This window comes from Periplaneta americana, chromosome 17 (genome assembly GCF_040183065.1).
Source record: "Periplaneta americana isolate PAMFEO1 chromosome 17, P.americana_PAMFEO1_priV1, whole genome shotgun sequence".
NCBI classification, from domain to species: Eukaryota; Metazoa; Arthropoda; class Insecta; order Blattodea; family Blattidae; genus Periplaneta; species Periplaneta americana.
In genome coordinates this window covers 48,319,984-48,342,924 of record NC_091133.1, presented here as the reverse complement: position 1 = coordinate 48,342,924, position 22,941 = coordinate 48,319,984, and the positions used below count along the sequence as shown (strand labels likewise).

General features: G+C 34.7%; 1 protein-coding gene across 1 annotated transcript; it reads left to right on the top strand.

The window, feature by feature from the left end:
• Nucleotides 1–1,082: 1,082 nt before the first annotated feature.
• LOC138693439 (glucose dehydrogenase [FAD, quinone]-like) lies at nucleotides 1,083–22,730 on the top strand. The gene is made up of 2 exons (XM_069817399.1): nucleotides 1,083–1,173; nucleotides 18,265–22,730. Exons 1-2 carry the CDS (start codon nucleotides 1,158–1,160, stop codon nucleotides 20,145–20,147), a joined length of 1,899 nt encoding a protein of 632 aa, XP_069673500.1. The 5' UTR covers nucleotides 1,083–1,157; the 3' UTR covers nucleotides 20,148–22,730.
• Nucleotides 22,731–22,941: the final 211 nt, after the last annotated feature.

The following is a 22,941-nucleotide window of genomic DNA, read 5'->3' as shown; positions in this document are numbered from 1 at the left end:
CGACAAAGTTTCAAAATCAGGAATTATGTCACTTACTGCCAATCGTAGTTGATCACGAAGGTATTTGTCTGTCAGTCGTGATCTAAATTTGATTTTTAATATTTTCATTGTCGAAAATAATTTTTCACAAACGTAAGTTACAGCGAACATGGCTTCAACAGAGCAAGCGAAAGAACGAAGCTTCAAATATTTATTTTTTTCCAAAGATTTGAAAAGTTCAATACCTGTCAAGTCCTTACATCTATCTTTCATTTAACGTCACATTGTAAATCTGTGTGTTTAAATTGAAAATCTAACCGCATTATTCGTACATCTGCTGTAAAAGAATCGACGTACAGGGATGATAATGATAATAATAATAATAATAATAATAATAATAATAATAATAATAATAATAATAATAATAATAACACTTAACCTTTTAATGTTTCATCAGTAACATGTAGTAACTTATAATGCCGTTTTATGTTATACAACCGTTTTCCTAGTAATATTTGTGAAAAAATCATACATTTAATATTTTCATCATATTGTAAGCAAAAGAATGCATCCTCCCATCCTACTTGAAACTTTCGTTTTTTACAGAGGTACATGGTTTCGAGAGAGATATTGCGACGATACGTCACTCGCAGGTCAGAGACAAATACAAATGGAACGGAGTTTGACTCCAGTGAGTGAGAGGGTGGGGTTGTAGGTAGGAAGCGAGAGAAAAGCACTGCGAGCCACAATGTGCTCGTGAGTCGCATTTTCGCCGCGGCTGATGTAGACGCCTAATATGGGAAAACGGGAGAACCCATAGAAAAATCTGAACTGCGAATTTGTCTGCCACAAGTGTCGCATGGATTTTTCAATGAAAAAACCAGGCATGTCCGGGACTCTAACCCGTATCGCCTGCGTGGGTTGAAGGTCTCACAACTCGACCACCGCAGGGGACTCGCTACAACTAACATCACCACACTGCCAATTACAGAGACCCTGAGATCTCGCTTGAAGAATAATGCGAGTCTATGACCAAGAAGAATGTTGTTTCTTTTTCCTTTTTTTTTTTTTTTTTTTTTTTTCAAAGTGAATAACATAAACACTTCAGCACAGGACCTGCTAGTATTTCGGCTCGAGCTCCCAGTGGAAACAGACTTGCACACTTCATACTAGGATACATGTATAAAACTCAAGGTAACATGTTAATGATGCTACAGATCTCCTCGATGGTACTGCTTAAATATAATTACATTTAGATTCTAGACAGTTATATGAAAATGTATTTTAGTGAATTGAATATTCCTAATTGTGGACAAAGGAGAAGATAAATGAAGTAGTATTACTAATATTAATGGCTATGTCTTAACTATGAGTGAATAACCGAAACTTCATAACTTCTGCTAGAAACACCATAACTCCTAGGAAATACACGTACTGTGACACAAGGTTGCTTCGTAGTGGTTGTGTCAGTGGTTTTAGTGAATTTAGTGACGTTGTTTGAGGTGGTGGTGATTATTACAGTGATTGTAGTGGTGTTACGATGCGTGGAGTGAACAAAGCATACAAATTCAACCTGGTTAAAAAATTTATCGGACAATACTACAATTATTGCAGTAGTTATATTACATTAGACAATCTTACATTTCACATCGTATAACGGTTATTCTCTAGAATCTACACTTCCTCTAATTAGTTGCCCCCAGAAGTTCTTCCGCCGGCTGGAATTTACAGTGAGAACAAAAGTGAAAATCATGAAAATTTTTCCAATTTTTTTTTTTTTTTTTTAGCTATTTCACTTATTCATAATTTATGTTTTCATACCCCAAATGGATTCAGCTCAATTCTGATTACAAATACTCGTATGTTTACACTTTTTAAATTAAGGCTGGAAGGAGGCGTGGAATTTAAAGATATGTCAAAATTGTTTTTCATCGAAGGATTCTTTTTAAAATCTCTGATTACAAATCTAGTAGCTTTTAGTTCGCTCCCTGAAGTTACTAGATGAATATAGCGGAGGAGAATATTAATTTACATACATATTCATTTTATTTTCAAATCTATTTTTCTGTGCTTATTTTTGTTGATTCAACACCAACATTCTTATGCCAAATATTAATCAATCTGGATGACATTTATACTGCAAGTATTTATGAGCTAGCTGCATGTTTCTATGCATTTATTTTGTGAGAAATGCTGCATCCAGATTGATTAATATTTGGCATAAGAAAGTTGGTGTTGAATCAACAAAAATGAACACAGAAAAGTAGAAAATAAAATGAATATTTGTGTAAATTAATATTCTCCTCCGCTACATTCATCTAGTAACTTCAGGGAGCCAACTAAACGTTACTAGATTTGTAATCAGAAATTTTGAAAAAGAATTCTTCGATGAAAAATAATTTTGACAACTCTTTAAATTCAACGCCCCCTTCCAGCCTTAATTTAAAAAGTGAAACATACGAGTATTTGTAATCAGAATTGAGCTGAATCCATTTGGGGTATGAAAATATAAATTCTGAATAAGTGAAATAGCTAATAAAGTTTGGAAAAATGTTCATGACTTTCAGTGGAGTCTTCCCTTAAGATATTTTATTCTAGTAGGCTCCGCTTCACTATCTTGGTAAGTTTGGCAGCTCATATGATTGTGATTATGGTGGCGGTTATATTGATGATGATGGTTGAAGGTAAGATAGTACTACCACATTTTGAACAACGGATCTGTAGAGTAAAACAGATAGATCTGTTAACCTATTACACTTAGGCTGAAAATTTTACTAAATGGAATAACTTATTTCTACGTTCAATTAAACAATAGTGAGAGTATAAGCTTAGTGATAATTCTGGCAAAAGTTGTGGCAATGTTGGACGTTATAGTGATTAATTATGTTAGTGAACATAATGATATTTATGTTAATATTGGTGTTATTGGTGGTAGTATTTTAACAACGATTATTCAGTGAAAGTTATATAATGTATACATAAATGGTATAATTTACGACGCTTTATCAGCTGCTATTGCCATCTAGTGTCTGAGTGAAATGGAAGTGACATTGCCAGCGAGATAGCTGCATGGTCCAGCGCAGAAATATACCCTGCATTTGCTCTTTATGTTTTGAGAGACAACTGCTGAAGAAACCTCTAACAGCTGTCTTGTGCAAACCAAGATTTGAATCCGGGCGCACTCGATTCACGGTCAAACATGCTATCCCTTACTCCACAGCGATGTACTAAGTTATATAGTGTCGTCGGAATTGAGAACAGTGAAGTATTATTTAGTAACAAACGTCCCGGTGCTCATTATGAGATTACCAGTAGGCCTACTTGAAATAATTATTCTCAGAATTTATTGAAAAGTTTCGAGAGAAAAAAAAGCAATCAGATCATTCACCCAATCATTTACAAACTAATGACCAAAACTGCATGGAATCATGAGATTTCGAGTCCAACTCTTAGCCACAGAGGTATGTCGACAGTTCTCGTGGTACTGTCGGTGTCATATTCGTGATGATGGTGATGACAATAGCAATGCGACGGTATTAGTATTAGCGATCTTGGTTTTGTTAATGATAATGATAATACAGTTTCCATTTTTTAATTACTTATTTACATTATTATTTAATTTATGATTTATTCATTATAAACTAATTATTTATTTTTATTTTTTATTTACGATGTTTATTTATTTGATTACGAATCTACCTATTTATTTAATTACTAATACCTATCTACTTATTTACTAACTTATTTCCTTACTTATTTACTTATATAGTTACTTAAATATTTGTCCAATTATCTCATTTACTTACTGATTTATTTATTTAATTACTTAATGACTTATTTCTTTACTTATTTATTGATTTATTTATTTACTTACTGATTTATTTATTTACTTACTGACAGACTCATTTCCTTATTTACTTGTTTATTTATTTATTTCCTGACTTATTTATTTACCGTTTTATTTATTTACTTATTTGCTTACGTATTTACGTATTTATAACCCTGATTTCTTGTTTATTTATTTAGTGACTTATTTATTCATTTACTTATTTACTTACTTACCTTTTTATTCACTCGCTTATTTATTTACTTATCTACTTTATTTATTTACTTACTTTCATATTTATTTATTTATTTATGTACATTTTAGACTGTTGTGCTAGGAGCTAGGTTCTTTCGGACGTATTCTAATTTACTATGTAAAACGTACGAGGAACTTTTTTTTTTTTTCAAAATTTAACTTGTCCAGTATATGAAAATAGACTTCTAATGCAAAAAAGTTACATCTCTGCAATGAACAAAACATTTTCTCTGGTGAAATGTTGATTTTTAATTTCCATGCATATACTGTAGATTTTTACCGAAAAAAATTCTTCCTTATTACTGAAACACATATTTGTAGCATTTTGTAAAAATGGACATGTTAAGTACCGGTATGTACTATTTGAGTTCGAATTTCAACTCTTTAATTTGAATTGGTTTCATTCGTCAAATGATATTATATCATAATGTAGCACCTTCATAAATAGAACATCACCACGTGATATCATAAAATTCATTCACATTATAAATATGGTTTAGTTTAAGTTTCGATTTTGCCTTTCCTTTGAATGCCAGGTTAGACAAATTCTTTATAATAATAAAAGGACTACTGAATAAGTTTATGTACATTATATTATAAAATGTTCTGTGAAAGACAATATTTAAATTTATCCAAATTTACGTAGTGAACACTAACTGCCTTCTTCGAAGACTGGAGCATGACAGAGGCTATTTTGGTGATATTCGAGATACGAACCTTCATAGTATGATGATTACTTATCGAGATATTAGAGGCAAGACATACAAACGTAGTAATTGGAATCAAATGCCAAGAACAGAACAATGGTGTGATGTGTGCGACAGTACCAGTCCCTGAAATGATGCCTTCAGAGCAAGAACTGAGAAGAAAATGATTGTAGTTTTGTTTTGAAGTAATGTCCTGCGAGGTCTCTGTACAGTGTCCCAGTTCAAACCGATGTTACAATACGTTTCTGTTTCGAATTGTGAAGTAAGGTAAGCACGTGATATTTACATTGCGTACATCAAGCAGGCGCCGGTTTTCAAAGCGTACTGGGCGATCTTGCCATTGTCCGACATTGAACTAAAACTAAAGTCTTGGTTTTTCTGAACCGACCCATTCGACGTGCGAGTTGCGATGGCCACCTCGCACAAATCCGGACTACACGAGAGATAGTGAGTGGTTTCTATAACTGCGAGGTGCTCAGACCTCGCATCTCACAGCTATAGAAACCACTCACTATCTCTCGTGTAGTCCGGATTTGTGCGAGGCGGGCATTGTAACTCGCACGTCGAATGAGTCGGTTCAGAAAAACCAAGGCTTTAGCAAATCTGTGTGCACGGTGTTTGCAATAACGAAAGTGCATTTTGGAAGTGCGGAATGTTCGACGAGGACATACGGGAGTTACAGTCCGAGCTTAAACTAGTGCATCAGGAAGCGTTACCAACTGAAATAGGCGTAATAATATTGCTCCATTAGACTTTTGGGGAAAATTTCAAGATAGAGTATTGGTTGCTAAAATAAAGAAAATTAAAAGAATTGAATTTCACTACACACTGTAGCTACCCACCATCATCACATTGCTGGTTGGATATGGACTCATACAATGAATAAATATTTTATGAAAAATGTCTTCCTTATGACGATTCAAATGGCGCTCAATCTGTAAAGCTAGTAAAATGTGGACTTCTAGACTACGCACCTATGGCGCGGGACGTTTGACCCGCATAATAATAATAATAATAACAATAATAATGATAATAATTCATACTTACTTATTACAAAAGGCTTTTAAGGAACCCGGAGGTTCATTACCGCCCTCACATAAGCCCGCCATCATTCCCTATCCTGTACAAGATTAATCCAATCTCTATCATAATATAACACCTTCCTCAAATTCGTTTTAATATTATTCTCGCATCTACGTCTCGGCCTTCCCAAAGGTCTTTTTTCCTCCGGTCTCCCAACTAACACTCTATATGTATTTCTGGATCCGCCCATATGTGCTACATGCCCTGCCCATCTCAAACATCTGGATTTAATGTTCCTAATTATGTCAGGTGAAGAATACAATGCGTGCAGTTCTGCGTTGTGTAACTTTCTCCATTCTCCTGTAAATTCATTCCCCTTAGCCCCAAATATTTTCCTAAGAAACTTATTCTCAAACACCCTTAATCTCTGTCCCTCTCTCAGAGTGAGTGTCCAAGTTTCACAACCATAAAGAACAACCGGTAATATAACTCTTTTATAAATTCTAACTTTGAGATTTTTCGATAGCAGACTAGATGACAAAAGCTTCTTAACCGAATAATAACAGGCATTCCCCATACTTATTATGCGTTTAATTTCCTCCCGATTGTCGTTTATACGAGTATTTCTAACTGTTGCTCCATGATATTTGAATTTTTCCACCTCTTCGAAGGATAAATCTCCAATTTTTATGTTTCCATTTCGTACAATATTCTGGTCACGAGACATAATCACATACTTTGTCTTTTCGGGATTTACTTCCAAACCTATCTCTTTACTGGCTTCAAGTAAAATTCCCGTGTTTTCCCTAATCGTATGTGGATTTTCTCCTAACATATTCAAGTCATCCGTATAAACAAGATGCTGATGTAAACCATTCAATACCAAACCCTCTCTGTTACACTGAACTGTCCTAATGGCATATTCTAGAGCGAAGTTAAAAAGTAAAGATGATAGTGCATCTCCTTGCTTTAGCCCGCAGTGAATTGGAAAAGCATCAGAAACTGGCCTATACGGACTCTGCTCTAAGTTTCATTGAGACACATTTTAATTAATCGAACTAGTTTCTTGGGCATACCAAATTCAATAAGAATATTACATAAAACGTCTCTCTTAACCGAATCACATGCATTTTTTAAATCTATGAATAACTGATGTACTCTACCCTTATACTGCCATTTTTCTCCAATATCTGTCGAATACAAGAAATCTGATCAATAGTCGAGCTATTACGTCTAAAACCGCACTGATGATCCCTAATAGTTTCATGTACGTATGGAGTTAATCTTCTCAAAAGGATATAGGACAAAATTTTGTATGACGTCAGCAAAAGTGATATTCCTCGAAAGTTACCACAGTTAGTCTTGTCCCCCTTCTTAAAAATAGGTACAATTATGGACTCCTTCCACTGTTCTGGTACAATTTCCTTTTCTCAAATAGCAAGTACAAGTTTTTAAAGTTCGCTAGATAATGCGCTTCCACCCTCTTGTATTAATTCTGCTGAAATTTGATTAATACCCGGAGACTTGTACTTTTCAGATTTTCTATCACAATTTCGACTTCAGAAAGTGTGGGTTCGGGTATAAATGGCTCAGCAATTTGTATTTTAATTTCGTCCCGATCATTTCTATTTGGCCTATGTACATTTAGTAGTTGCCCAAAATAGTCTAAAGTTTAATATTTAGATAATGTATATATTCTGCCAAAGATAACGCCGTGTTAATGTCATATTCGATACATATTCTGAATCCATAAAATTTAAGTTATTATTTAAAGGCTTAAAATCTTTAGTATTTCTCATTCTCATTTCTTGTAGAAACGGTAGCAAAATTCTCCCCTCCCCCGAAAATTGAATGGACAATCTCTCGACATAAAGTCACTCCCTAAGACAGGGTTTATTTTATTTTATTGGTTATTATGTAACATATACAAGTGGAATATTGATGTTGAGCCCGCAGTGTTCATAATGCGAGAATTTGCAGAACAGATATTTCATAAGTAAAAGAAATTGGCAGCGTTATGTTTTGCGAATTTATTCCATGAAGGAATGTAGTAATGAATAAATTTATACATCTTGATTACACAACTTTTAACAGTCTTTCACTTCGGAATATGTATGATAAGACTTTTTTGTGTTAAATTCTAACGTACCTTGTTTACATGTTTCGACCTTTTATGGGTCATCTTCAGAACTGGTCGTTGCTGGTCTTGGCACCTCTTGTTTTGATTCCCGTGAGGGTGTGTTCGTGTGGTGTAAAGTGGAGTCAAAGAGTGTGTATGTTCTGAAATTGAGTTGTGTGTTGAGAATTTCATTGGGGTGTGTTTTTGTGTGTCTGTATATTTCATATTGTTCTAGTGTGTTTAGTTTCTGGCTTTTGGTTGGATGTGTAGTATTTCCATGTCTGTGTTGATGTCTCTGTAGGTGTGGTTAGCATTTGTGATGTATTCTGCATATGTGGAGGTGTTTTGTAATTTTGTTATGGCTGTGATGTGTTCTTTGTAACGTGTTTGAAATGATCTGCCTGTTTGTCCTATGTAGAAGTTGTTGCAAGTGTTACATTAGAGTTTGTATACTCCTGTGTGGTTGTGTTTGTTTGTTTGTACTTGTTTGTGTGTTGAGATGTTTTTGTAGAGTGTTATTTGTTCTGTATGCGATGTTGTAATTTAATTTCTTGAATGAGGTCGGAAACTTGTGTGTGTTTTTGTTTTCGTATGTTATTGTGATGAATTTTTTGTGTTCTTGTGCTTGTGTTATATTCTTATGTTTTTTGTGATTATGTTTTGTCGTACGTATTATGTTTTCTATTATGTTAGGGTTGTATCCGTTTTCTTGTACTATGTATTTGATTGTGTTTAGCTCTTCTTTGTAACCATGTTGGTTCATTGGTATGTTGAGTAGTCTGTGTACCATTGTTCGGAATGCAGCTTGTATGTGTTGTAAATTTAGTATGTACCGGTACTTAAAGTTTTCAATTTAGCTTAAAAATACAGTATATTCCTTACTGTTAGTTGAATCATGAATATTCAGTCGGCAGCAACGTCAACTATGTATTGTGGACACAACATTATCTTTTCCAATTGCTTTTCATGGAATGCAATGACAATTAGTTTTCATGGCGTGTTTTTGTAGTATCTCAACTTGCTTTATCTGAAAGTTGAATATTACATTTTATAGCTACACATTTATTCTTTTGAAATGCTTCCATCTATACATTCGTCAAACAAATTGGGCTACTTCTTGTGTTTGGTACTCACACTTCTGTGGAGTATAACTGAATGATGTTTCTATGAGAGCGACAAATACATCGAGCTTTGAAAAAAGTCATATATATGGTACTCTATTACATATAATTTAATAAACAATTGCTTTATAAAACTTTCAGTCAAACTATTGTAGCACTCTTATAAAAAATTTTCTCCATAACGATTCAGACGCTTCTGGCACCGGAAGAGGAAACTTAAAAATCTAAAAAAAAAAGTATGTGTGTATGTATGTATGTATGTATGTATGTATGTATGTATGTATGTATGTATGTATGTATGTATGTATGTACAGTGTTCTGTCGAAGAGCAGGTCTTTAACTGCAAACCCAGCATTTCCCATCCTTCCCAATTTCTTGCTTTCCTCTTAATCTCCCCATATAATACCTTAATGCTGTCTATCAACTGATATCTTTTACCCCGAACTCTTGTCCCGTTCACCATTCCTTAAGCATCGCAAATTAAAAAATTAGGCCTACACCAAAATAAAAAATAAACAAATAAAATAAAAATAAAAAAAAATAATTAATTAAAAAAACAATCACCGCACTCACACACCTACTGGCACTTATGTCAGAAATAGTGTCATATACAGTATGTACATATATATTTATTGTTATTTATGTACAATGGCTGGAGAGGGTATCCTGCGCGTGTAAGACCCTAAAACGGCCTCTGGCTCAAAGCCAGTAAAGTCAATAAACTATTACTACTATGATTTTCGTGAAAATCCAGTTTCCAGTTACTCTACATACATACAAACGTGGTTTTCAACATGACTTCTCTCAGTCTTTCTTCTGTCTGTCAGTCCATTCGTTTGTTTACACAGATTCTATTGACCTAATGTTGAGGTTTTATTCATATTCAGTATCTACGAGTTAATGTATTCGTATATGATGCACACAAAATAGAATAATTTTCAGGGAACCGTTAAAAGATGTTCATTTGAAATAAAAACCACACACCAACGGTTCATTCTAAGTAAAATACAAAATATTCGTGAATTTTTAAATATTTGAAGTAAGTATAAATAACGCAGTTAAATAAGTAGTGTCTAATTTTAAATACAATCTAATGTTATTCTCAATAAAATAAATCATAGCCTACATTTCATTATACTTTTTGCCTAATATTCATACTTTCTGCGACTGGGAACAGTTTGTGGAGGAATGTTTAAAGAAGATTATTGTCAGTGACTTTTCTAAACGCAATTTCACGATTGTTCTAAAACTTACACTAAGCTAAAACATATAACATTAATTCACATATATAACTTTTAAAGCCGGCTTGGATAGCGTGGTCGGTATAGCGCTGGCCGTCTGTGCTCGAGGTTGCGGGTTCGATCCCGACCCAAGTCGATGACATTTAATTCATGCATTGTGTTCTGCCCAAGGGCAGGTCTTTCAATGCAAACCCAGCATTCTCCAGTCTTTCCTATTTTCTGCCTTCCTCTTTGTCTCCTCATATGTTAGGCAAATGCCGGGTAATATTTTGGCGAGTCCTCGGACCTCGCCTCATCTCACTACATCTCGCCAAAATATTGTAAAAAATTGCACAAAATTGTAAAAATTGTAGAAAATTACTAAATTGTAAAACTATAAAAATTTGTAAAAATTGTACTTGTAAAATTGTAAAATTTTGACTTGTTCCACATCTTAAAGCTTCATTGCTCATGTAAGATCTATGGAATAAAATAAATGAATGAATGAATGAATGAATGAATGAATGAATGAATGAATGAATGAATGAATGAATGAATGAATGAATGAATGAATGAGTGAATGAATGGATGAATGAATGAATGAATGAATGAATGAATGAATGAATGAATGAATGAATGAATGAATGAGACATTTAAGTGTGCTTAAATGCGATAGGCTCACGTCAGTAGATTTACTGGCATGTAAAAGAACTGCGAGACAAAACTCCGGCACACCGGCGACGTTGATATAACCTCGGCAGTTGCGAGCGTCATTAAATAAACCACAATTTAAATTTAAATTTTATAACTTTTATTTGCTTGTTTATTTAACCTAAACCTTAATGTTCCAAATGGTTGCAATATAGCAAGTGAGCAAAGTGAAAGGAATACTTCTTGTAGCTTTCCTATTTAGAAGATGTATGAATGAACTACTGTATTAGGGCTGTTAGATTTTAACAAATCAAAACAAAATATTTATCGATTTAAAAATTTAGCATTTTGGGATGTAAAATTGCTTTATGGAAAATTTGATATTATAAATTTTATTCAATTTCACCATAGTGTTAACATGTACATTTTCTCGATTTTTCAGTTAAATATCTTGTAAATAATAAATAAGTGGAGTGAAATTTTAAACATTAAAAAACATGTCAAAAGATATGATGTGATTTTACCAACAGTAATCTCACTAGAGGTTTTGATTTATCTAGAGAAAATCAAAACTCGACTGGGATTTAACTGACTATTACACGATTAAAAGAAAGTTTGTAAAGATTAGAAGAAATAAAGTACTCTAATACTGTAAAACATTAATTGACTTACTAAAATTCTATTTCACTAATGTCATCTTCACCAAAACGTTTGAACGGAGACGCCATTTACAGTTGACTGTCTATGCAGTAAACAAATGACGATCGCAAAGCATGTTTTATAGTACCGTAAAGAATTTGCAGTTTGAAATGTTGGCAAACAAAGAAACAAATGGTAAGGAGATGATAAAACTGAAGAAAGTATATAAAGATTAGAAGAAATAAAGTACTCTAATACAATAAAACAGATATTAATTGACTTATTAAAATTCTATTTTAGTAATGTTACATTCACCAAACATTTGAATGGAGTCGCCATTTTCAGTTGACTAGCTATGCGAGAAACAAATGACGATCGCAAAGCATGTTTTATAGTGCTGTAAAGAATTTGCAGTTTGAAATGTTGGTAAACAAAGAAACAAATGCTAGGGAAGTGATAAAATTGTAGGATAAACAGCCATGATTTGTTGAAATATGTCCTTTCGTACCGTTTTATTGTTCACAAGTAGTATGACGTAGTAAAAGTGTTATAGTCTCTCACAATCACACCTACTATATGCAACTTACTTGTGTGTGAACACTGCATCTAAAGTGTTCACTATATCAAACAAATTGAAAAAAACTATTTGATAAAATGCAATGTGCCGGGGCCTTCAAAAGCATTCCAAGTCGTTATACAAAAACACAAACTTTTCTCATAAAATGTAATTTCGCTGATATTTCGTAAAAACACAAACACATGTCTACATTTTGCATTTTTTACTCTATTTCGCATTTTATCGCTGATAAAAAAAATAAATTAACACACTTAACATGTTTTTAAATTCACAATTATTGATTTTGGGACCATTTAGGTACATTTTGCATAACTTATATCGTGGAAGCGAAAGTCTACCATATCCATAGATGGTGTTAATTAGGCATACTTTCAACATCTTCTTTCTACGACATTCTAAAGTCGCAACTTACCCACTGTTATCAGTGCCTAAAGTGAGACTTTAAGACACTAGTGCGTAAAAAAGTAAGTAATCACTGTTGGCACTGCTATTCATTTTACGCACTGCCAAAGAAAATGTAATATTCAGTGTACAGACTTCATTCATTCATAAATTAATGTATTACCTCGATTGTTCATTAAATATTACACGTAACACAAAGAAGTAACAAATTTGAGATTAATATCTACAATTTAGTCATTATTTTGATGTTATATGTAGTACTCATTGCAACAACATTTATGAATCATTTGTAACTGACCGCTTTGTTGATTTTATGGCCGGATTAAATGGCCATGAAATCGTGAACATGAATAAAACAGGCTGTTATTCCAGGGATACTTACTACTTAATGGTTCTGAGTTTAGAGGGCCATGACATTGTGATCTTATATACTTTCCAACTTGAAATGTTAATTTAATGTACATTTCTTCTCTCGTAGAAGAACAATTGTATGACACACATTCGTAAAGTTATCCTTTTGGCACGAGTGTAAAGTTTGTGAAACTCGTGCCAAAATGAAAACTCTTACGAACTTGTCTCATACATAACTATTTTTAAAATATGTTCATTTAGAAAAAACTTTCGAAAACAACTCTTTTTAATACCGTTAAGTAATTATTTTTTTCATTTTTCTACTCTTCTACGTCATTCCGAGCTATTAGACGACGCTCAAAGAGCGCCGTGTGTGCAGACTTGGTCTACAGCAGCGTTGTCAGACAGAGACTAAATGGAGCGGAGCGCTCCATTATGACTCGTTGCGTGCTCCGGTGTTTCCACAGACATAAGCAAGTTCACGCTCCAACTACACCTCTCTAGCTCCACAACCGGTTTTGGAGCTTACAACTCTGACACTACTGGTCTACAGTGTAAGGGATTTATGATGGGAAATATCTACGTTTAAATTTGTCTACAAACGTTTGTAGTCTACATACATTAAATCTACGCAGGTGTACACATTACTAAGATATTTGGTTTACGACAAAGTATGCCACGAAAGTAAGAATCTTGTTTACTCATAACTGAAATGCAGCCTCATATAATTGATTCGAATAAAAGGGAAAAGAAATCTTGTTTGCCGAAACTTCACATATCATTACAGGAGAAAGAACCAGAGTGGATCCAAGTTGTACTGGAGGTGTACTTTGCGGGACACATGCAACGCAACTTGCATGACCATGGATGGGCAACTCGTGCTCCCAAAGTGCTAAAAAAATCTTGAAAGAGAGAAAGGCAGACGGAGCCAGCCGCAGCAGTTACAACTTGTTTGTAGTTTCGCTGCAAAAGCCACGGTGCACTCTGGTGGCTCATGCAGATGATCGTGATATCTATTCCCTGATTTGAATTTCAGAATGACGCATGGTACAATAATTATAGTAATTTTAGACAGACTATATTTGAACACATAACAAAATTATATTATATTCTAGCTTTGTAAATTAGTTTAGTACTGGAAATAAACACAAACTGAATACAACCTTTTCAAGGTACAACAAATATAGTTGCAACACTTATTTATTATTACACTATTTGTTAAGTCTTATTTGAAACGTAGAGCGCTAGAATTTACAAGTCTTTATACATTAAAGAGTATTCCTCTGTTCTCAGAAAGGTAATAGTCTGTTAATTCGCAAACAATAACAAATTCAAGGAAGTATTTTTTACATGTCACGGCAGATGAAATAAACTTACTTCTGAGCTCTTTCTTTACTTTAAGAGCTTTTACACTTCTTTCTTGTATTAAACTCTGCCTCAAGCACATGGAAGTAAAGAGTTTATTTGGAAATTCTACTCGTACTTAAGCAACATTACGAACAGTTCGATTCCTGATTTTCCTGGAATCTGAGTGGCGTGCTGTTCTGTAGATTTATTAATTCAAGCTATAAATTATCAGAAATTTCTATCGATGTAAGCCAAAATGATTTCAGAAAAATTTCGATTCCTTGTCAATTGTCACTGTTTCTCCAAACTTAGCAGTGAATTCTGCTGTAGGTCTTGAAGTAGGGTCTTATATTTGATAAGTACATTTTCTTATCACTTTTCAAGGTAGTTTATAGTCTAAGAAAGTGAAGTTGTCTATGTTCTACATGATACTATCATATTTCAAATTTATCCATAAATGTTCTTAGCTAGTCGATTATATGTCGTGCAATTCTGTAACTCACACGCACAACGTGTTAATGATATTTGATATCAGTCTCACCTTGTTGATACCTCATTTTTACCTTTAGCTGTTCTAAAGCAGATGCAGATAGTATTTCATTACTAAAACCTTCACTGTTTATTTGTAATATAAAATGTCATGCGTAAGAAAGTGTAATAGAATACAAGCTTTACCTCTCTTCTTAATAAAACAAATTCTCTTTTTACTCGTAACTAAAGGGAAATGATCTGGGAATTATATATATATTTTTTTCACTTAAAACGAGCCGCCACTTACTGCAGACGCGATCGAACTTGTGTATTGAAAGAAATGCACACAGACAGTGCAGCTAGTACAGAGTCCGTTCTACCTGCATTGAGATTGTGTTGACACTTTGAGAGCACGCGTTGCCCACACATGTGCGTGACCAATAACTTTGTGGCAGACGATGGAATACGCATAGTACATACCTAATTGTGCAGAAATACAAGCACGTGCAACTGTTACCAACATCACAAGAAGAACCAGAAATAATCCAAATTTGCCACCAAACGCGTTTGTCATGGAAGAACTTGAAAACGTGCATAATGAAGTTCAGTTATTTTGCATGAAATACAACTTCTTTTATCAACTACACACAGACATCTCGCTGCAACACGGCCACCTATTCCTCGAACACTGGAGGAATGTGCAATAGTTCCTCCATACAGTCAAACCTTAACAGGAGTCCCGTTTTTCCAGTTTGATTCAGGTATAAATAATCCAGATAGAGTGTTGGTGTTTAGCACTGAGTCTAGCCTGCGTCATCTAGGCAGGATCCAATTAATTTTCGCTGAAGGCACATTCAAAATAATCCCACGTAATTTTTACCAGTTATACAATGTTGCATGGGCACGTTAGTGTATTGTTTAAGCATACGAAAGATTAAAGAGACATATATCACTATTTTAGGCAAGTTCGTGCATTATGTGTTCGTAATTATATTCGACTTGGACCGGAAATAATATTAACAGATTTCGAACGAGCAACAATTAATACAGCAGCATTAGTATTCCCAAATCCAAATATGAAAACCTATTTGTTCCATTTATGCCAAAATATATGGAAGAAAGTTGTATCTGTGGGTTTGAGGGAACATTTTCTTCATATTTACCATGTAAAGAATGATATAAGGCTGCTAATGGGATCGCAGTTCATTCCTTGAGATGATTTACTTACCGTGTTCGAGGACGTGTACGACGCACTGTCTGAAGAAGTACTCGAAGTAGCAGACTATGTTGACATAACTTACATTACAGGGAGACTAGGCGTCATGCAGTTCCACCTCAATTTAATCCAGCCATTTGGAATATGCACAACCAAGTGTTAAGTGGCTTACATCGCATCACTAATACTGTGGAGGGATGGCACAGTAAGTTCCAAAAATTGGTAATGCTGCATCATGTGTCTTTTTGGAAATTCATAGAGTCAATTAATAAAGGTCAAAGAAACAATTAAATTTAATCAATCAAGCATTGGCTGGACACCCATAAAGAAATAATGAATTCACAAGTGGAAAACATGCTGCGAAATTACAACAGATACAAGGATAAGGATGAAATAGATGCCTATCTTAGAGGAATATCCTATCGTCTGAAGCTGTATGCTGATGATATTGAACAAAACGTCAATGAGTAAAATGTACTGTAAATTAAATTTGAGGACCAGAGAGCGTGTGAACTTCATTTTTGTAGACCAAAATAAAGTGAAGATATTTGTTGCGTGGGCATACAGATGTAGACTTTTCGTCAGTGAAACTAGACATTTTGTTCGTAGACATTAAATTTGTAGACAAAGTGAATGTAAACCGAACCATCTCACTTCCGCATAACACGTAGATCTCTTACACGCCCAAGTTATTGAGATCAAACGGAAAACTTGTCTTCTACTAGGTATGACGATCTCGATATCGAGGCCTAAATTTCGATGTTACTGCACGATGTTTATATATATATATATATATATATATATATATATATATATATATATATATATATATATATATATATATATTCTTGCAACAAATTTGCATTTTTTTATTCAGTTTTTCTGGCGAGTTTCGGAACTAATTCCTACAACAAACCAAATAGACTGAATTTAAATAACTGGATTACGCGATAGTTAGTGTACCTGTGCTCTGAATCTCCTACCATGCGCAGTGTCTTGTATCTAGGTCTTTAAATATTCCCATTATCTATTTGGAACACATGTTCTAGTGTAGTGAATAAATAAATAATAAATAAATAAATAAATAAATAAACAAATAAATAATAAATAAGTAAATAAACAAATAAGTAAATAAATAAATAAAACAATAAATAAATAAATAAACTAACTACATGTGATTTACCATAAAAGATAATGAGAAGGAAATAGCGCCTTCTTCTTTTCTGCCACATGAAAGTAAATTTAATTGATTTTAAATATTGAGTGTACATCGCAATGTATTCTACATATTTTACTCATATTTCGCCATGTATTCTATATGTATTACGCAAGCTAGCACGATGATACATATCATAAGCTGCATACTAGAAATAGACAGATGTGTATTGCCTCAGGATTTAAAGAGATTAATGGTGTGCTGTGTTTCATTGCATAGTTTTGCTTATCCTTTGCTCGAATAGGAATGCAGTAGCATGAAGAAGGCGATAGATAAAAGTTTATACGGTACTGGGTCTATTTGCGCAGGCAACCAGGAAAGGAGAACGTCACTGATAATCGGTTAAGAACTTATGATGCAACAGCCGCGCAAAGAGCTCCGTATAGGCTATACGCAATTTGTAGAACTACCCGGCAAAGCGAACTTCCGACTTGGAAAATATGTACAACAACGATGGGACGTCATCGCATCGTAACATAAACGGACACCTGGCCGACTGCGCCGTCCTGAACTATAAGGCCAATTCGGAAGTCCGCCTTCCAGAGTAATTAAAGAGACGCTAGTTTCCGTACTTTAAAACTTGCAGTTGTGTTTTGTAGTTGTATCCCTTGCTCCATATTCTATTAAGGGACATTCAACTTAAAATTTGGAGAAAAAGTGTCATAGATATGAAAAATTAAATTTCTAGACTAATTTACGTGACAGAACTAAATCAATATGCAGGATTCTTCCCCTATTCATTGAGAAGTCACAGTCAAATGCACAAAGCCAAAAAATAAAAAATGATAATTAAAAGTAATATTTCAATTAATGATTGATTAAAAATTGAAATATTTTTTTATTTTGAAAAGTATTGGTTCTAATGAGCTGAGCTTTTGCATGTTACTTTCCATGTGTATATTAAACTTTTTCTCCAAATTTTAAAAAGATTGGTCAAATAGGAAAAAAGTTCCAAAATATAGTTGAGTGTCCCCTTAAATGACTTTCTAATAAGAATTTTGATATGCATATATTGGAAGATTCGATTGTTATCTCTTTCATGTAGGAATTTTAAGCTAACATTGGAAAGCCACAGTTAGAAGACTTCATTCTGTTCCAAGGGCTCTTATTCTGAATTATGCACACAACATTCTTTTTGTTTCAGGAAACAAAATCATGGAACGCTGGACGCTACTGCTGATAAGCATATGCATTCTGAACATTTGTCAAAGCACGAGCATGAATAACCGCAACTGGGGAATCACAGAAGGAGTATTGAAATTTATCAGAGATGGATCATATTATTTCGATCAAGAGCCTCCAGACACACAACAGCTACTCCCAGAATACGATTTTATCATCGTGGGGGCAGGATCTGCGGGTTGTGCTCTGGCTAACAGACTTTCTGCGATTTCAGGCTGGAAAGTTCTTCTCATTGAAGCAGGACGACAAGAAAACTATGCAATGGACATACCTGTATTAGCGAATTTATTTCAATTCTCCGAAGTTAATTGGAAATACAAAACAGAACCATCTGATAATGTTTGTCTCGGAATGACAAATAGGCAATGTTCGTATCTGAGAGGGAAAGTTGTTGGTGGATCTAGTGTCATAAATTTCATGATTTATACCCGAGGAAACCGTAGAGATTATGATAATTGGGAGAAGCTTGGTAATCCGGGATGGGGATTTAAAGATGTTTTACCATATTTCCTGCAGATCGAAGATATGAACATACCGGAACTTGCAGGAGACAAACGTTACCATTCTACAGGAGGAGAAGTGACTATCAACTACAATTCATATCGAACTCCAGTGGGTGAAGCTTTCGTTGCCGGTGGAAGAGAGCTGGGACACAGAATTGTGGATTATAACGGAGAAACACAAACTGGGTTTAGCTTTCTACAAACTACGACGAGAAATGGAACAAGATGGAGTGCATCCAGAGCGTTTCTACATCCTATACGAAATCGGAAAAACTTTCACTTAAAGAAGAATAGTTTAGTTACAAAAATTCTTATCGATCCCGTAACTAAGTCTGCTTATGGTGTGGAATTTATTAACAACAATAAGAAGTATGTCGTGCGAACCAAAAGAGAAGTAATACTGTCTGCAGGTGCGGTGAATTCCCCTCAAGTCCTGATGTTGTCAGGTATAGGACCAAGAAAACATCTGCAAGACAAGGGTATCTCAGTAATACAGGATCTCAAAGTAGGTTATAATCTTATGGATCATCCAGGCACGTTAGGTTTAACGTTTATTTTAAACCAGACAGCTACACTATTGTTTGATGATTTACTAAACGATGGTAAGCATTTAGTAGACTATTTGTCTCGTCACGAAGGCCCTTTTTCTGTAGCAGCAGGATGTGAGGGAATAGCGTTAATCGATACAGAAAACCCGTCAAGTATAGACGGTGATCCTGATTTAGAACTACTCTTTTTCGGAACTAGCATTTCTGTTGAGAAGACATTACATAAGTCTTTAGGAATTAGCGACAGTTTATATGAGTCTGTTTACAAGCAATACGAAGAGGCCTATGCTTGGACAGCAGTTCCGTTAACTCTGAAACCAAAAAGCAGAGGTAGAATATTACTAAAATCTACAAATCCATCTCACAAGCCACTTATATATCATGACTTCTTTGAGCATCCTGAAGATTTAGAAACCCAGGTTGTGGGCATTAAGACACTTTTGAGGCTTAGCGATACGAAAGCACTTCAGACATACGGCTCAAGAATATTCGATGAGCCTTTACCAGGATGTAAACATCTGCCTTTCGGTTCGGACAGCTACTGGGCATGTTTTGCCAGAAATCTAGCTACAGGGATATGGCACCTTAGTGGCACATGCAAGATGGGTCCTATATCCGATCCTGATGCCGTCGTGGACTCTAGGTTGAGGGTGTACGGAGTGAAAGGTCTGAGGGTTATAGACGCTTCGATTATGTCAGTTGTCCCTGCAGCACACACTAATTATCCGGCCATGATGCTGGGAGTTAAAGGGGCAGATATAATCAAATCAGATTGGGGAGTGTTGACTATGTGACGAAATACCTGAATTAACTTTTAAGTGCTACAATGTCATGAGGTTTGTGTGATTTTATTTCGATTACAGTGACAATTTCCATTTATTAGTCCATAGAAATTAAGCAAATTATTTGATTAGTGTATAGGTCTACATTCTACAAGTACATTTTCACAGTTATGGAATTAAAATGTGCTAAACATTAGACTATTTTGAAGTTCACTTCAGGTTTCATTCTTATATAGCTATAATGTGGAATTTGACTTCTGAGAAACTGAAGACGTATTTAAACTTCATACAAACATGATAGGCACTGAAACCAAAACGACAGTCGTTATTTATAGTACTGTTTGAAACCATTTTTCAAGAGAAATGTATATAGTTCGTACAATTATTTCAAATGGGGAAGGTTATCAATATTGCACCGTTACCATAACCGCACTACTGTGAACTGAAGAAGAATGGCAAACGTCAGTGAACTCTTAGGGCTTTATTATAAACTAAATTAGCTTTCCGCCACAAGACCTGAATTTTACTGCAATGCACAGAATGGCTGTGTTGTTATCTTTGTTTATTAAAAAATGAATATTGTGATGTAATTTTTCAGCCATCGACGTAAGACTCTTTTCTCTTGTAAACACAAAATATTCCTGTAATTTAGTTCATTTAAAAGTAGAAATCATTTACTTTTAATTGGTAATTCTTTTATGGGTTCTAGAATACATAGTTTGATGTTAAATTGCATATTATCTTCAAAGCAGCAAGTTTCCTAAATCGCTCCACTTGGCATTTCCAAAATCGTATCAGGTGTGATTTGAGCAAGTATGGAGACTGTGTTTTGGATTGTTTGTAGATAAGGAGTTTCATTATGGAAAAATATTGAATGGAGTTTGGAAAACTCAAAATATGACCAATGCTACTGTAGAATTCAGAAAGAATAACATTGGTTGAAATGAGTGTTCTGGGAAATATAACATTCCAATGAAGATATTCATTAGACATTTAACAGGTCAAGTAAAGCGAGGGGTACAGCAACAACGCGTAGATCAAAAGAATGTTAATGAAAGAGGCACTGCTCTCCCCACCGAAGTTGAAGACGAACTCGTCGGGCACATATTAAGATTCGAAGAGTTGCTCTTTGGCTTAACTATCACTGATGTACGGAAACTTGCTTAAGATATTGTAACAGCAAGTCCATATCTGCCAAATAGATTTAATAAAGAAACCAAATTAACTGGGGTAAAAGTGGTCCCAAAATATTATGTCACTGCATACCAACCTAAGTTTGTCAACCAATTCTTACAGAATATCTAGAAAATTACTCCATGGCCCGCTGTAAGGGCTTTAATAGAAGCAATATAAGTAATTTCTTAGACATTTAGTAAGAATTGGTTGACAAAAACAAATTTGATGCTCTGACTATTTATAATGTTGGCGAATCAGAGTACAGCACAGTTCAGTCAAAAGGAGGGAAAATCATTGCTCGGAAGGGAAAACAACAAATAGGAATAGTGGCTAGCAGGGTAAGAGAAGTCAATACCACTCTTGTGGCTTGAACAAATGCAGCTGCAATTTTGTTCCACCTATGATTATTTTCAAGACGGTGCGTAATCATCTTGCTCTAGCAATGATGCACCACCTGGTAGCTTTGTGGAGGTTTCAGATGGAGGTTATATTAACTCTGGTTTAATTGTACAACGGCTGAAGCATTTCATCACACACTTAAGCCCATCAGTTGAAAGAAACGTACTGTTTGTTCTCGACGGATACATTACACATTCCAAAAATCTGGTAGTAATCAAACTAGCCCGTGAGAATAGCGTTATAAGTCATCAATTACCTGGACACACAAACCATAGATTACAACCTTTAAATGTTTCAATATTCAGTCCTCTTGAAACTTACTACAATGAATCAATGAAAAATGGGCTATGCAGCAATCCTGGAAGAACAGTATCACACCTTGAGGTTGCAGCTCTGCTTGGAGAAGCATATGCTAATGATGCATCAGTGAAGAATGCTGCAAGTGGTTTTAGAGCCATTGGTGTATAGTCAGTATATCGTTTTTTTTTCTGCGTCCGATTTTTCTGTAAATGACAATTTAAATGCTGACCCAGAGTGTCCTGAAAATGATGAGGATGATGTCTCATTCTTTGGTGAACTGCAAGTCATTCCCCAAAATGGAGTAAGGAAAGACACTGTCGCAGTGAACAGTCAGCAAATTTTTCCAACCACAAGTTTAACCCTTGTTTTTCCAATTGAGCAGATAAGCTCAGTCGCGAAATTTTCTACATCTTAAATGAAAACAAAAAACAAAGGAGCTCAAAAGGCTGCTGTAATTACGTGTAGTCCATACGAAAGGAATCCAGAAGAACAGAAGCAGAAGCAAGCAGGACAGCGTTCTCAAATCAAGAAACCAGTGCAAAAGCAGCAAATGAACACTTGGGAACTGAAAGCTGTTGCAATTTAAGTGTACTTACAGTATTATAATATTCTGAAACTTCATGAAGACAATTCAGATTATTAAATATTTTTATCTGTAACTTCTTACCATTTATTTCTATTATATACGCCTAAAAATTTGTTCGTCAGTATGTTTCAGATGCCATGTTCTAGTTTTTGTAGTAGGTTATTTTACGACGCTTTATCAACATCTTAGGTTATTTAGAGTCTGAATGAGGTGAAGGTGATAATGCCGGTGAAATGAGTCCAGAGTCCAGCACCGACAGTTACCCAGCATGTACTCATATTGGGTTGAGGGAAAACTCTGGAAGAAAACTCAACCAGGTAACTTGCCCCAACCTGGAATCGAACC